Here is a 14841-nt window from a genome sequence, read left to right as displayed (position 1 = left end):
CCTGCTTAACTAAAAGGGAGCGGATTGGCACGGAGCGCATTCTCTCTGTGTTTCCTATACTATTTAAATGTGTTTGGGTCATTTTACTCTTCGTTCAGGGTTATCGCTGCAAAAGAGCTTAGCTTTATTGGGCATCCCTGCGCTAAAAAGTTTCTTTATGATAGCAGAAAATGGCTAAATACAAAATCTGACTTACGTGCAACCCCATTCGTAAGCCTGAATGTTTGTAAATCGAATGCTCCCAGGAAGAGGAGCGTGTGTATTGTATTTTTTGGCAAACCTTGCCATCAAATAAATTCTATTTGCAAGCATTTAGGAATGAACACATAGTTTGAACCACTACCTGTTTTGAGACGCTTTTAGATATATTTTGACCAATAGCCCAAATCGGGTTGAAATTGACACCAAGGGGTTAAAATAATCTTTTAAAGGCGTCACCTTACACTGGCTTTGATGAATAAACAATTCATATATTGTCTTTTAGAACAAACTGATCCACAAGTAGATGTCCTTCAAACCTTTGTTGTCATGACATTATTGTTTCATATAACATCAAGTGGCCTTGATTGTTTGTTGAAGGGCTCGTAATCGATTTTATTTCATTCCTTTACCAGAGATGGGCAGTTCGTTGGTACTGACGGACTGTCTTTCAGCTAGTGAGTGCTTAGGGTAGAAAAGTGCTATATAAGTGAAAGTCCATTTACAATTTACCAAGCCCTTTAATCTGCTACTGTCAAAAACCACCGTTAAATTTGAAAAGGCAGCTCTATTTGACTTAAGTATAAGAATCCCAAATTTAGAAATGCTGTCAATGAGGTGCTATTTGCGCTCAAATGTTCCCCTGCTAAGTACGTAATACATACTAATCATGCTGTCTGTGCTGAATACAAATGTAAGAATGACCTTGAGTTACTGCCTCTTTGCCATTAGTGTCAAAAGAGGAGCACCGAGATGAATAAATCACCTGTTCTAACACAATTCTGAGGCCTCGTTCCAAGATGATACAAAGAGGACTTGACTAGACAGTAAAACGCCATAGAAAGGATAATGTTTTCCAATACAGAGTGTTGCTGCGACAGTCAGGCTATTGCGGGCACATGAAGCTGTTTATTGACCCCTAAGATTGCAGTTACAAAAGCAGTGTGGTGATCGACTTGTCACCAAAGAAGAAATACATATTCAGAAAAATGAGTAATCATAATAATATGTAAAGTAACAATTCAATTCAATGTACAGCTGAATTTCGGCCAAAAGAGTCATGTGTTTAGCACAACACGACATATTCAAAATTCCTTGATTAGCAGACCTGCGTACACACACACAGGAAAACACATATACAGGAACATACTCATGGACTATTATGAGCTGTGTGGAGTATACCGTATTTTCCGCACTATAAGGAGCACCTAAAAGCCTTAATTTTTTTTTTGAAAAAGCTGATGGTGCGCCTTATAATCAGGTGCGCCTTATATATGGATCAATATTGAGATTGGGATTCGTAGATGGGGAATGAACCGATAAAATAAGCTTTCCCTGTTTCTTTTGTGTGTTTACAGTTGAACAAGGTTGCTCATATTGACATTGAGTTATTATGCTATTGAGAGTTTAGAGTTATTATTTGACTTATTGTTATTACTTTGAGTATTACTATATTGTGATCAAAAAAGTTTTAAAATATGTCATTAATTCAGGGTGCGCCTTATAATCCGATGCGCCTTATAGTGCGGAAAATATGGTAATTGTCTAGAATAGAGAGGATAGAATTTGGTTTAGATAGAATATGATATTCTGAGATGATATTTTATAACTGGCCTTATGATGCCAAATCAATGAAATGAATACTGCACTTGGTAGAAAGACCCTTGATTTTTTTTTCTTTTTTCTTTCTGTCTGTCTGTCTTTCTTTCTTTCTTTTTTTCTGTCTGTCTGTCTTTCTTTATTTTTTTCTGTCTGTCTGTCTGTCTGTCTTTCTTTCTCTCTCTCTCTTTCTTTCTTTCTTTTTTTCTGTGGCACAATCAGCACCATTCATGCTTGCCGGTCTTGGTTTCATCAGAGTAAGTGCTGGCATTATGTTGATTAGGGAGAATATCAAACACGTTCTTGCTGATTACATCGTCTGCCTACCAAATAATTACGACGTGAAAATCAGCGAGCAAAGCGACCGAAGAGGTAAATAGTGTAAGCAGCGTGCAAGCCCCTCAGCTGCTGTCAAACCTGCACAGGTCTAAATTGTCTGCTCTCTGTGGATCGGCACATTTACGCTCTCTCTTGGATGTCTTGTTTTTGCAACGCATTTCTTTTCGTTTTTTTATTGGTTCCTGTTCCCCCTGCTGCGGTCACAGCTCTGTGTATATTTTGTTTAAAAAGGGGAACTCAAGTTGTGTTTTATTATTATATTGCCTTGTTGGATGTATGCTAGGTATCGATTAATGTACTGTATTTGGTTTAGGCATGTTATTTTCAACATATATAGGAAAATGCAGCATGATTATTTTTCATTCTAGTAGCACACCTAGCGACAAAACCGCTTTTGCATAGCTTGTGCACTTGACAGATTAAACATGTCTCAAATATCTACTGAGATCGTGACCTCGTCCACTGAGCGCAGTAATAGCTTCAAGCTCTTTTTTTTTGTTTAACTCTAAATTTTATCCTGTGTGGTGTAGTTGGTATTTCTTGAAGAAATAGCTTCAAGAAAAGACTAATCAGGAAACAGTTAAGAGTGCTGAAATTGATTTGATTTTGCTGCAGACATAATGGCTTGTACTGTGATTTTATCGAGAGAAAGCGAAGGTTTGGGTAAGATCATTTCAAACTCGAACATTTTATGGATATAAGATGTATGTGATGTATAAATGTGTTTTTCAAGCTTGTATTGGACCAAGTGTTGTATTCCTTTTTATCAGACAGATAATGAAGATAACGCCGAAACATGTCAGCTAAAACCTCTTAGAAAACCTCGTAGAAATTTTTCATTCTTTCACTGTCTGATGAAAAGGAAAACAACAGGTGATTCTGAACTATATACAAAATGAAGGTTGTTCAAATGGTACTGGACCAAGGCACACGTTTGACTATACATTAGAGCTGTGCAATACTTGAGGCTGGTATTGAAGTAAATACTGCTACCGGTAACATAGATACCAATATCAAATATTTTTAAATAATTATAGTATTCTGAAATATATATATATATATATATATATATATATATATATATATATATATATATATATATATATATATATATATATATATATATATATATATATATATATATATATATATATACATACTTTCTGGTAAATTTAAACTGGAACTGAAAAGATGTAAAAATCAATAAATTTGCTCCGAAATAGTAATAAACAACACTGAACATACAAATAGTGTGGTGACACGGCAAATGTGTTCTATTCGCATGCACTAAAATGAGATTGTGTGAGGGACCCATGAGAAACATAAATTAAAAAAAAAAAGATCAATATCTACCCTGTGATATTAATAATATACATCACAAATGATTCCAGCTTTAGTATCGATTCTATGGATACTTGGCTGGATCTCCACAACCCACCTCAGAAAAAAAAAAAACAATAAACAATGCCTTGGCCCACCACCAAACACAAATATCAAAAAAAGTAACTTTTTGCTTTACTGTATGAAATCTCTGGCTGTTACATTGAACAAAAAGCAATTACGTTGAATAAGGGGATAAAATATTGTTTTTTACATTCTCCCATCTGTGTGTAAATGTGTCACCAGCATAGAAAAATGAACAAAGTTGCACTATATGTACTGTCGTGAATAATGATCTTCTTATCAGATCATTGAAATTGGTTAATTTCCCTCAACACAGTGGCGGTAAATCACCGGCATATATTTGCAGCACGACGAGAGTGAAGCTTCACTACTTAAAGTCAGAATGCCAGTACATTTGCGTAACGCTCAATTTTGGGACTTTTCGAGCTTGTGTTTTAAGTCTCATCCATTGGCGAGCTTCTGCTTCTCAGCAAGAATCAGTGGGTCGGAATTACTTATATTTTATTGCAGTCGGCTCATGCATTTGAATGAGGATTAGCTCGGAGGCTCAGGCATCATATCACCAAGAAAACCATTGGTGGGATTCAACTGTAATGTGTTTGCAGTTCTGGCTTTGTGGTATGCTTATGACAGTGGAACAGATTAATAGCAACTTGTACTTGTCAGGCTAGCCTGAAGACAAATTGAAGTGTGAGGCCAAATGGAAGCATTAGCCAAGTGGTGCAGCCCGCAGATTTTGCAGACCACTGTTCTTAAACATCGCCCACGGCGCCGCTAGATACGACCTAGCGGCAATAACCGTGTGTCAAGGATCATCTGTAAAACAAACATCTTTCGACAAAAGTAGTTTCGATCTGGGTCTTCTCTGTGGAGCTGATGCGGTGCTTAGACACGCAGGTTAAAATGCAGAGTGCCCATCTTGCAGGAGTACTTTGAACACTCTCAATTCTTATAAGGGGTGCAAATTAGGGAATTGATCACAGGTGGATCGATAGAAGAGAGGCATTAATCACGGCTGCAATGCAGCAGTTGTCTAAAATCGTGCTCACAGGAGAATGTCTGTGTGTGTCGCGGTTACTGTCTCCTAAGCATTTATGCTATCATTTATTTCTTTCACTGCCATTGACAAGTTTACCTGTCAATTATATATATATATTTATTTCAATAAGGATGGGTTGGCGAGTATCTGATACAACTTTATTGATGCACAACTTCCAGTAGATGGCAACAATAACCCGATTTTGATATGAGATTAACTCAGTTTGAGAGTAACGGAGAAAAAAATGCTTGATATTGACTGGGAGTGAATAGTTAAAAAACTTGTATTCATTGGACTAATTCATGCTGGCTGCAACATGAGGGATGGTACTGTTTTCGTTTGTCAGCGGTCAAAAAATTAGAAATTCAAATCAAACTTTTGTCCATGTTTTCCTTTGAAGAATTGCTCAAATGATGCATGTTTCTGAGTTTAGTGAAGAGCTTTGGTATCGTTAGCCGTGGGTGCTTTGCTTTTATGTGGTAGGCTAAACTTAAATTGCTGCTGTAGTAATCTAGTTCCTTCCTCCAAAAAATATGTATCACTCTACTTTTACCAAAGGGACATTTTTTTTAAGTTAATTTACCATTTATTGGACTGACGACTGGGATATGATCTTTCCTTTTCACGTTGCCCCTCACCTGCCCACAAGAGCCTATCGGGTTTAGACAAACTATGAAATAGAACTGAAAAGATGTGAATCAAATTAAAAATGATTACATTTAAATTATAATAAAAACATAAAAATTATGTCTAAGTTGAATAAAATCTAGTATAAAAGATTGTGACTTGTAAATTTTTTTCATATATATATATATATATATATATATATATATATATATATATATATATATATATATATATATATATATCATTGTACATTACATTTATGGTTGTATATATAAAGGATGTGGAATAAGTTTATATGTTCTCCAAACATCCAAAATCAATCAACTAAACAAAGGGTGATGGAATAAGATGCAATTGAAGTTTTGAATTTGAGTTTAAACTGCTATTTAACTGCAGTATTATGTTGGTGTTTATGTTGAAAATAGCATCATTCTGCTTAAATGTCCTATGTTATGATCTGTGGCTAATCCATAATTTATTTATTTATTTATTTATTTTTGCTGCTGCGTTTTATATACCGGTACGGCTAATAGAAAAATATGGTAAACGGGCTTTTTAGCCATAATAACATGATGAAAATCTCTTTACAATAGGCACCCACACTTTCTCGATCAGAATGGAATGGGTTTATGCATAAGGGAAGTGCCCTTAACCTTGAATGCAAAAAATCTGGCTTGGAAATGTCATCAACATATCAATGCACTTGTCACATTTCAAGAAGTAAAACGGAGCGAGCGCGCTCGTGGGCTCCGATCACACCCAGGGAGTGGAGCCATGTCTGAAATATTTAATGCATTTGCACAGTCTCCCGTCATTATTACCTATGTTTTCTTTGCAATGACATTTTGGAAAGTTAAGATTTTCGTCTGCGTTATTTGACATCAAACATGCTGTGTGCGAACAGCTCAGATACATCCGACCGGACAGCATCTGCTGATTTGTGTGTCCTTCTGTTTCGATCTTTTATGTCTCTTTGAGTGTGTGTCATATTGAGCCTGCGCTAGGGTGCTGCTGCTTGGAATGGCAAAACAGGGGGAAGGAGACGATTGATTTAGAGCTTTAAATACACATGCTGTCCTTCAGCTGAATCCACCAGACACGTATCTGCCCCCGCACATCACACATACTGTATATATTTATATATCTATATTGATATATTGATATATAAAATCACGCTTATTTTAATTTGGCCGTTCTAATGCTAGAATTTTCTTGGTTTCAATTGTTTCACCGTTTTATTAGTAATGTTAGATCAGCAATTCTCAAATGGAGGTATGAGTACCCCCGGGGGTACGTCGAGGCACTTCAGGGAGTATGCAAAGACACTTCGGGGAGGATGTGATTTTTTTAACAGGGTTTCTATAGAGTTTCTATGAGATAATCTAATTTGATACGTTTTAACTGAAACAAAAACAATGGAAGGTTTGAGAAAATAACTAGCGATTGTTGTTAGCGTTTTGTGTTTTTTTGTTTTGTTTTTTTTTAGAAAAATTAGCATATCAATGGTTTCCCTACAAATAAAAAGCATAAACCATACTCCCAAAAGAAAAAAATGACGAATGCATGGAAATCCCTGTTGCTACTACAGGCTCCAAAACTCAATGAGTTGGTAAAGTAGCTGATCTTGTGTTGGTGAAGTAGCTGGGAGAGACTCGGGCTTGCCGTGTCCCCTTCAAGAACAAGTCTTAGACACAATACTGTCTCATGATCATATCTACAAAACATGTTTATTTGGTATAAGATGAGTCAGGCATAATCTCTTTGTCCTTTCTGTCACATTTCAGGTATCTGGATCAAACCCAGTCGGACGTCAAAGATGCGAGAGAAGAGGGCGGATTTTGTAGCGGGTTGCCTTGGGGGACGGGTCATTGCAGCTGGTGGTCTCGGTTAGTACTTTTTAGTACTTTTTTTAATTTCAGGGTTTTGCCAAAATGTACTGGTAAGATGAAGAACAGTTGCCTTGTTCTGGAAGAATTTTGATATTGTTGTTTGCATAATGAAAGTACATTTTACAGCTGAGAAACACATTGACCGGAAAATGGATCATGTTAAAGGCAAATGTCCCACTGCTTTTGAATGCACCATGGGGATAGTCCGGCTAGTGTCAATGCTAGAATCTTGTGCGTATCATAGAATGGCGGCATAAATGACTAGCGGTTTCTTAGCGTCCTTAATCAACGATTGAATATGATGTTTTTTTGTTTTTTTTTAACGGCGTCATGTTGATGTTGGTCGAGACATGATGTGATGGCCGCAAAAACGGACTCACTAGGAGTAAAGCTAGCTGATAGAAAAGCTTGGCAAATAATTTATGGCGTAACGGTTACAGATCATTCCCTCAATCTGAGTCAAATTAGTTTATGATACACCAAAACAAATTTCTCGCAATTGCTATGGTGTCTTGAGACTAACATCCAGCAGTCCATTTGGTAAAGCTACTATGTACTATTTTTAATGGCAATTCGCAGTTCCTATAGGAGGAAAATTGTGCATATAATCATGAATCATATTTTACCTACCTACCTTACTTCAGCCAGCATCTCCCTCATTTTTCACTTCATGGAAAATACACAGAAAATAACTCATCAAATTTACTGTTCCCCTCTACAGACACATTGTAAAATGAAATAAATTTTCCATCAGCTTATTTTCTCCTTGGCTGAACAAAATTTGTTCAAGTAAATACAGCGTAAGCAATAGTGGCAATTAATCTGAGGGTTTTTTTATGCTGTCAATGACATGCTCTTCAAACAGAAATTGCCTTTTTGATGGGCAGGTAACATCACTCACAAAAATTGTTACAGATTGAATTTAAAAGCCATTTCTTCTTGTTTCTTTGTAGAGCAAATAAACACACCACTCACTTCTCTCATCGCTTTTCAACATGATGTAATCATTTGGTTAACACTGATTAATAATTTGAGTTATAAATATACTATTGAGATCTTCATCTAAAAAAGAGATTTTAACATACATTCTTGATATAAAAACAAGTGGAATTTATTATTACTTTAGGCTATAGAAAAAAATTATGGCTTTTTTAGTGAGTGGTGGTACGCCATCAGGCATTTTATTTTATCATGTAAAACATGTGCCTTGGATCAATAAAGATTGGGAAATGTAGTTAAAAAAAAGTGAAAAATTTAGATTTACATTTAGAACAGATTTGTGTGCTTATAAAAAACACGTAAAAGGGCATAAAAGAAAAGAATACGATTGAAGCAAATGAAAGATAGAAAATGAGAAAGAACAACAAAGGGCAGATGAGAGATGGGATTATCGAGGGGGAAAAAAAAAGCAGCTCGAGAACCGACATGACATCTGTGGGCTGACAAATCAAAGCGATGACGGGAAGCCTTTGAGCAACAGGGGCAGCGTGTCTGTGTGTGTTTTCGCAAAAGCAACGAATAAAAAGTAGTGACATAAGCCATCCCATCAGTTTAATGCTGTCACTCTCGCACAATAAAGCTCACCTTGTAATGCAAGTCTCCAAGGAAACGGAAAAGACACGATTCTAGGTTGATCTATAATGACATCTTGCATCTAAGCTTTGAGGAGGAAAAAAAGGACAAAAGCAAAAAGTGTGTGCACTCCTAAGAGAATCTTACCATAGATCCAAAACGTGGCAGTGTCCCATCTTCAGCTCTAAAGTGTGCTTCTGTTTTTGGTGTTTTTATTCAAGTGAAAACTTCATGGAGTCAGTCTTGCAAGTGGTACATTAAGTAATGAACATTTAATGACTGTTGTTTGCATTTGCATTTTAATTTATTCTACTGCTAAAAAGGTGAGTCCAGAGTAATACAGGACGACAGCTTCACTGATGCACTTTTCCCAAATGTTTTTTTCACACTAAATTGCTTCTGTGTCTTCTTTCCTTTTTGTTTTCATACTTAAATTGGAAAGCTGCCTTTGGGGCTACTTACTGCTGTTGTTTGGTTTTATATCACAGCAGTAGGTTGTATATATATATATATATATATATATATATATATATATATATATATATATATATATATATATATATATATATATATATTTATATTTAGTGGAGTGTACTTCATGAGCAAACTAAGTAAAAACTAAATAGGTATTAGCCATTACAGAACAAACAATGCGCCACAAATAACCCATGCAAAGGAATGTGCATCGATGCTAACATTAGCCATTGCAATGCTAAACAAGCATAGTCACAATCTTTTCATATGCTAATTAGATCGTTGGCAGGAGTTAGATGCATATGAAAGGTGTTCAAAGCAAGTGTCAACAGCATGTGGCAACAACGATGTCCAAAACACATAAAAACATAATTGCTTGTTGGATGAGGGAGTCATCCGAATGAGCACGGCCTACATGCTAGCCTTAACACACAGCGACTTCCTGACTGAACCTCCAAAATGGATGCTGCCCTCATAAACTAATGTTTGTGTTTGTAAACTCAAAAACACCATACCTAGCGTAAAACTTACCGTTTTGAAATGAACAAAACAATATTTTTTAAGGTTTTTTTGTTGCAATTTGATTAAAATATTTAAGTTTAATATTTAATCAGAATTATAGTCTTTTAAACTATAGGCATTGATCGACACAATCTTTTAATGTAATCAAAAGGTATTTTCCCCATCTTTGTCCCTGTGCTGATTGTGTTTGGTCATTGCTGACTAATATTTGGAATTGCTTTGTCCTAATTGCGGTGTATGTCTCTGCAGGCAACGAGCCATCACCCCTGGGCTCGGTCGAGAGCTACAACCCAGTAAAGCGACGCTGGGAGTACGTGGCATCCATGCCGACCGCACGCTGCTCATCTGCTCTTTTGCAGACCACCGGCATGTTCTTCGTAATTGGCGGTGTGGCGCAGGGACCGAGCAATGCGGTGGAAGCACTGTGCTTGCAGGAGACGGTGTGACATTTACACAGGCGTTGGTATTTTGTCCAAGCTTGTCTGGAAAAGGCCTAAACACATGGCTTGGATATGGAGGCTATCATCTTTACAAACTTCATGTGTGGCTGATGGATTCTTCTCGATAGTCCACACATTCAGCAAGCATTTTTTTTTTTTTTTTTGAAAGAAAAAAGGCACCCAAGGGCATTTTCTGACAGAGCTGGAGGAATAAATACAAGGACGGCTACGATTGCTGTGACTGATAAGGGGAGCAAACTGACAGCTTGTCTTCCTTGCAGATGTCAGGGGAAGATAGAAAAATGAGCAAAAAATAGACAAACACACTACAGTAGCTGAAGACTTCACATGCCTTTGAACTATTGAACATTTCTCAGAATCCAAGCAGGGTACTTTTCTGGACATTAAAGGAACATAGGGCCATATCTGTGTCAGGCGCCCCTGCTGCTGCATCAGCAATCTGACATTTTCTATGATTCTTGTTTTTTCTAGTAACTGTGGTTGTGGGACTTTTGGTCTTTAGCTTTGACTTACCGTTCTTGGCGATTGTCATCATTTCATTAAGGTCAGTGACTTTAGAAGTGATGTTGGCGTAATGTTGTTTAATCTTGGACAAAGCAAGTGTCGTGACCCCTGTAGTCGAACAGAGCCTTTTTTGAGTTAGGGATCATATTTAGTAACTGAAGCCCCTGAAGGTGCAGGAATATCTGAATCTGCTCCACTCTAAATATCTAACGTGGAAACAACTTTATTGATGCACAACCATCAGTAGATGGCGACAATGCCCTTTTCTGATATGTCACGGTTTGAGAGTCCGCATTTATTTGTTTATTTTTTACAACTGCTGATTATAATAGAAAGGAAAAGGGCAAGTTCATGCTTTCATTTGGTGGATTTGGTGTATACATAATCATTCAACATAATATCACATGGGTATTGAAAATGTCAAAATTCTCTTAAATGGCTGGCAGTGAATGAGGTAAAGATCTGGTACGACACAACTAGGGTCAAGGTGATTCTCCTCGCACACTTTTTTTTAGTTTAAGTTTAAAAAAATACAGCCATAAAATCATTAAGGACTTGCATGTACGACATGTACACATAGGATGTTTCCTAAATTAAATTTCGCCCAGCACTCATCTCACCCTGTGGTACAGCACTACATAAAAATGTCACAAAAAGGGTAGAAATTCTGAAAAATGTAACTTTTCATTTCACCCACATTAGATTTCTTCCTGGTGAATTTTGGGCTTGTTTAATTGAACACCACGCTGATGTAAACGCATGATGCAATGGCTATTTTGAAAGTATGAAAGACATCAGGTCAATGCACAGGTTACTTCTACCTTTTGCCATCGAATGGAAGACTTAAAAATCTTAGCCTGACAGTATATGAGCGACTGCATACAAAGATATATTTGTAATTAATAAATAGTCATTTTCAGACGAATTTATTAAAATTGGACATTTTTCTCATGGCACATGCCAGACTGGTTCAGAATCATTTCAGAAGTCCAAATAAATGCACGCAATTGTCTCAACTAAAGCATCCAGGTCCATCGCAACATCATTCAGTATTGATCACAGTTACTGTACTTCTTTTCAGTCCAGCCATGAGCAGTATCAACACTGACGCTATTTGTCACACTCGGACACTTTGCCGTTAAGTTTTTGTTTGCAGACACTCAATCATAGCTACCGCATCAAATTTGCTCCTCAGCCATCTATACTGACATGTTGGTTGCATTTTCTCCATCCACCGCCGCCACCGTCTCAGTTTAATGAATGAAGGCAACGCGGTGTATTTATTACCTCAGCTTGACATCAAGCACATCTCGGATTCAAAAGATAAATCATTTCAAGTTGATGTAAGCGAGGCAAACTTTTGCAGCATGAGATTGAAACGGAAGTATAGCACTAAACACGTGTTGCTATATCATGGATTGATGTTTGCTGGGTAGGTCAAAGGTCCACTGCTTAGCTTTTACCCAGCAACATAAGCACGGCTTTGTTTTCTGCAAACCTGTATGTGCTTTGTACACCCTGACAGGATTTATGATTGTTAGACCACTTTCAGGGGAACACATTCACTCAAAATCACTCATTCTTAAGGTTCAAGTGAAGCTGTCCAATTCTGTGAGTTTAAACATCGGTGACCTATACAAAGATCCGTTTTTTTCTATGCGCTCGGTGTAAAGACAGGAGGGGTTTTATTGTTGTGCCGGCACAAGTCTACACTTTCTGGTCGTTCTGGCACATGGAGCTGCCTCGCTGCCAACACATCTGACAATTCGGTGACAGAAAGTAGACTGCGCACAGCTTTAAAAATCAAAAGCAAAACAAGCAAAATAATTGCCGCCAGGGGAGTAGTCTTGTGTGTTTGTGGATTTTGTTCATGTGCTATGCCCTTCCCACTTGGAGCAACTGCAAAAGGAATCACAGTGGACCCCTGTCATACGAGATTACTCCGTTTCATAGTTGGGATGGTGAGGCGCAATCTTCGTATGGCGGGCAATGGAAAACTATGGTAATTAGCTAATGCATATAAAACCCAAGAAAAAACATCAAAATTTTATACTCCCTTCCATCTTGTTACTTCTCCCTTTAACCTCACTAGCAATCTTGGGACCCATGGCTAACCAATTCAAGTTGGAATTAAGCATTAAAATGCACAATAATTACGATATTGTAAGCACTCACACGAAATCAAGTCTTTTCCTGTATCTTTGTGACACCGACCAAAAGCTGACCAGCATCTTAGTGTTGCCGACCAATAGCAGACCAGCTTTTTAGTATGCAGTGACGCATGTAGCAACGCACAAACGTGGTGCAACTCACAGTCATACGCACGCATTTTGCAATGGTTGTTGATGCCGTAAAACGGGGAAAATGCCGTAAAAGGGGATGAAAAAAACCTAGTATTCTACTTCTTAACATGGAAAAAACATAAGACAGGGGTGCTGTAACCCGGGGGTCCACTGTACATTTGACTTCAGAGTACTTAAAACCAGGTCTAACTGTGGTGCAGGTGGTGTGATGTGATTTTGGTGTAGTTAACAGACACTCAGCTTTTGGGTTACTGAATGCAAATTCCTCCATTGTGAGACTTCTAAAGGCTACCTTGTCATTTCTCATCGTATGAGTACAATACTACAGCCCATATTTTCTGTGTGGCGTTTATCTTACCATCAAATTTGACTCCATGTGACTCACACATCTGTGTTTCACTGTTTGAACGGTTTAATTTACATCAAAAGCCTTGTTGATTCCTCTTCAAATGTATAGTTTATCGTCGTGGCCTTGAAGTTCCATTTCGGTGTATATAAAACTTAGTGTGAGAGTTTTGACAGTTGTTTCGGTGCTGTTCTTTCAGCAGGCTGCTTTGGGGCATTGATGGAGTAATAGCTTGACCATGGAGCACATTTTTCTTCAAATGCCTCCTTATTGTTCACCTTGAAACAAAGTAGCTGTTGCTGTAGTTATTTGTGGCATTTCTTTGTGTTCTGAAATTTTGACTGTGGTTTGTTGCTGCAGAAGCCCACACTTTTCACTCGGGGCTCTGTTTGATAAAGTTCAACAACCTCCTCCTGTAGATCCTTTGATAAGTCTGATAATTGCTTTGCCCATGGCTAGGGATTCGGCAGCCTGATCAGCAGTGGATAAAACATGCAGGGTTCAGTTAGGAACCCAGATGGTCATTGAGTTTTCACATGCAAGTGCACCTAGTACAGTGAGCCTCCACTAATCGCAGCGTAGAGGGAGCCCTATGGCGATTACTGGATTCGACCACTAAAATCAAGTTGTCATTATATATAGATGCCAAACATGGTGGAACCGATGATAAAGTATTAACGTCATGCCTCATTGTACATAATCATATCCAAGCACTGCCACTATCATTAACACGTTCGAGCCCAAAGGCACATTTTTATGTGTTTTTTTTTTTTTTTTGTGCATCCATGCATTCAGTCTGCTTTTGCATATTTTTTGTTTTTGTTTTTGTTTTTTTGTTTTGTTTTTAAGTTTGGGGCAAAATGATTTTCTAAAAATGTCTGTTCAAAGAATTAAGTAACAAAATAATCAATTACTTTGGGTACTTAAGCATTTACACAATGAATTACTTTAGGTAACTACAAAATTGACAAATTACCTTATATACTGTAATTAAGTACCAAAGTAATCAATTATTTGATGTAATTAAGCACTAATGTTTTATTATATAGCTACGTAATTATTAAAACTGATTAGATTCAAGTAAAAGATTGCAGGTATTCACTAACATGTGCTTGTATATATATATATATATATATATATATATATATATATATATATATATATATATATATATATATATATATATATATACATAAAATCATACTTAAATCATTTTTTAGGCTAATTACTTTGAGTACTAAAATCCTAAAGTAATTCATTATTTGAGGTGCTAAAGTATTAAGTAATTAAGTACTAAAGTACTCAAATAATTGATTGCAATATTTACTAAAGGATAAAAGTGATTGATTACTTTAAGACTGCATACTAAAGTACTCAAATCATCAATTGCTTTAAGTATCAAGGTAATCGATTACTTCAGTACTTTATTATTTTGTACTTTTGGATTAAATGTCCAGACTCTTAAAAAGCAATGTGTCATCAGGAGGTAAATATTTGCACTCCGAGGTCAGCACATCGAAACTAAAATCAAAGGGGAATTTCCAAATGACAGGAGTACGCTTCA

At 36.9% G+C, this 14841-nt stretch overlaps 1 protein-coding gene across 2 annotated transcripts in view; it reads left to right on the top strand.

Annotated features, from left to right (window-relative positions):
- Positions 1 to 14324, top strand: part of klhdc8b (kelch domain containing 8B) — a 74727-nt gene extending 60403 nt beyond the window's left edge. Inside the window, exons 7-9 of one of the 2 annotated variants that reach the window (XR_015868153.1) lie at positions 6991 to 7092; positions 9913 to 14196; positions 14230 to 14289. Coding sequence is in view for 1 of the 2 variants with exons in the window: in XM_088436605.1 (XP_088292731.1) it covers positions 6991 to 7092; positions 9913 to 10109 (299 nt within the window). In the remaining variant the exon portion in view is untranslated. Of the gene's footprint in view, positions 1 to 6990; positions 7093 to 9912 lie in introns of both variants that reach the window. The other variant, XM_088436605.1, reaches the window with a different exon arrangement.
- The last annotated feature ends 517 nt before the right edge of the window (positions 14325 to 14841 follow it).

This window comes from Hippichthys cyanospilos, chromosome 2, assembly GCF_059441005.1.
Source record: "Hippichthys cyanospilos isolate Australia breed blue-spotted pipefish chromosome 2, RoL_Hcya_1.0, whole genome shotgun sequence".
In the NCBI taxonomy this organism is placed as follows: domain Eukaryota; kingdom Metazoa; phylum Chordata; class Actinopteri; order Syngnathiformes; family Syngnathidae; genus Hippichthys; species Hippichthys cyanospilos.
Note: the sequence above shows the minus strand (reverse complement) of the source record. Positions and strands in the feature narration are given on the sequence as shown.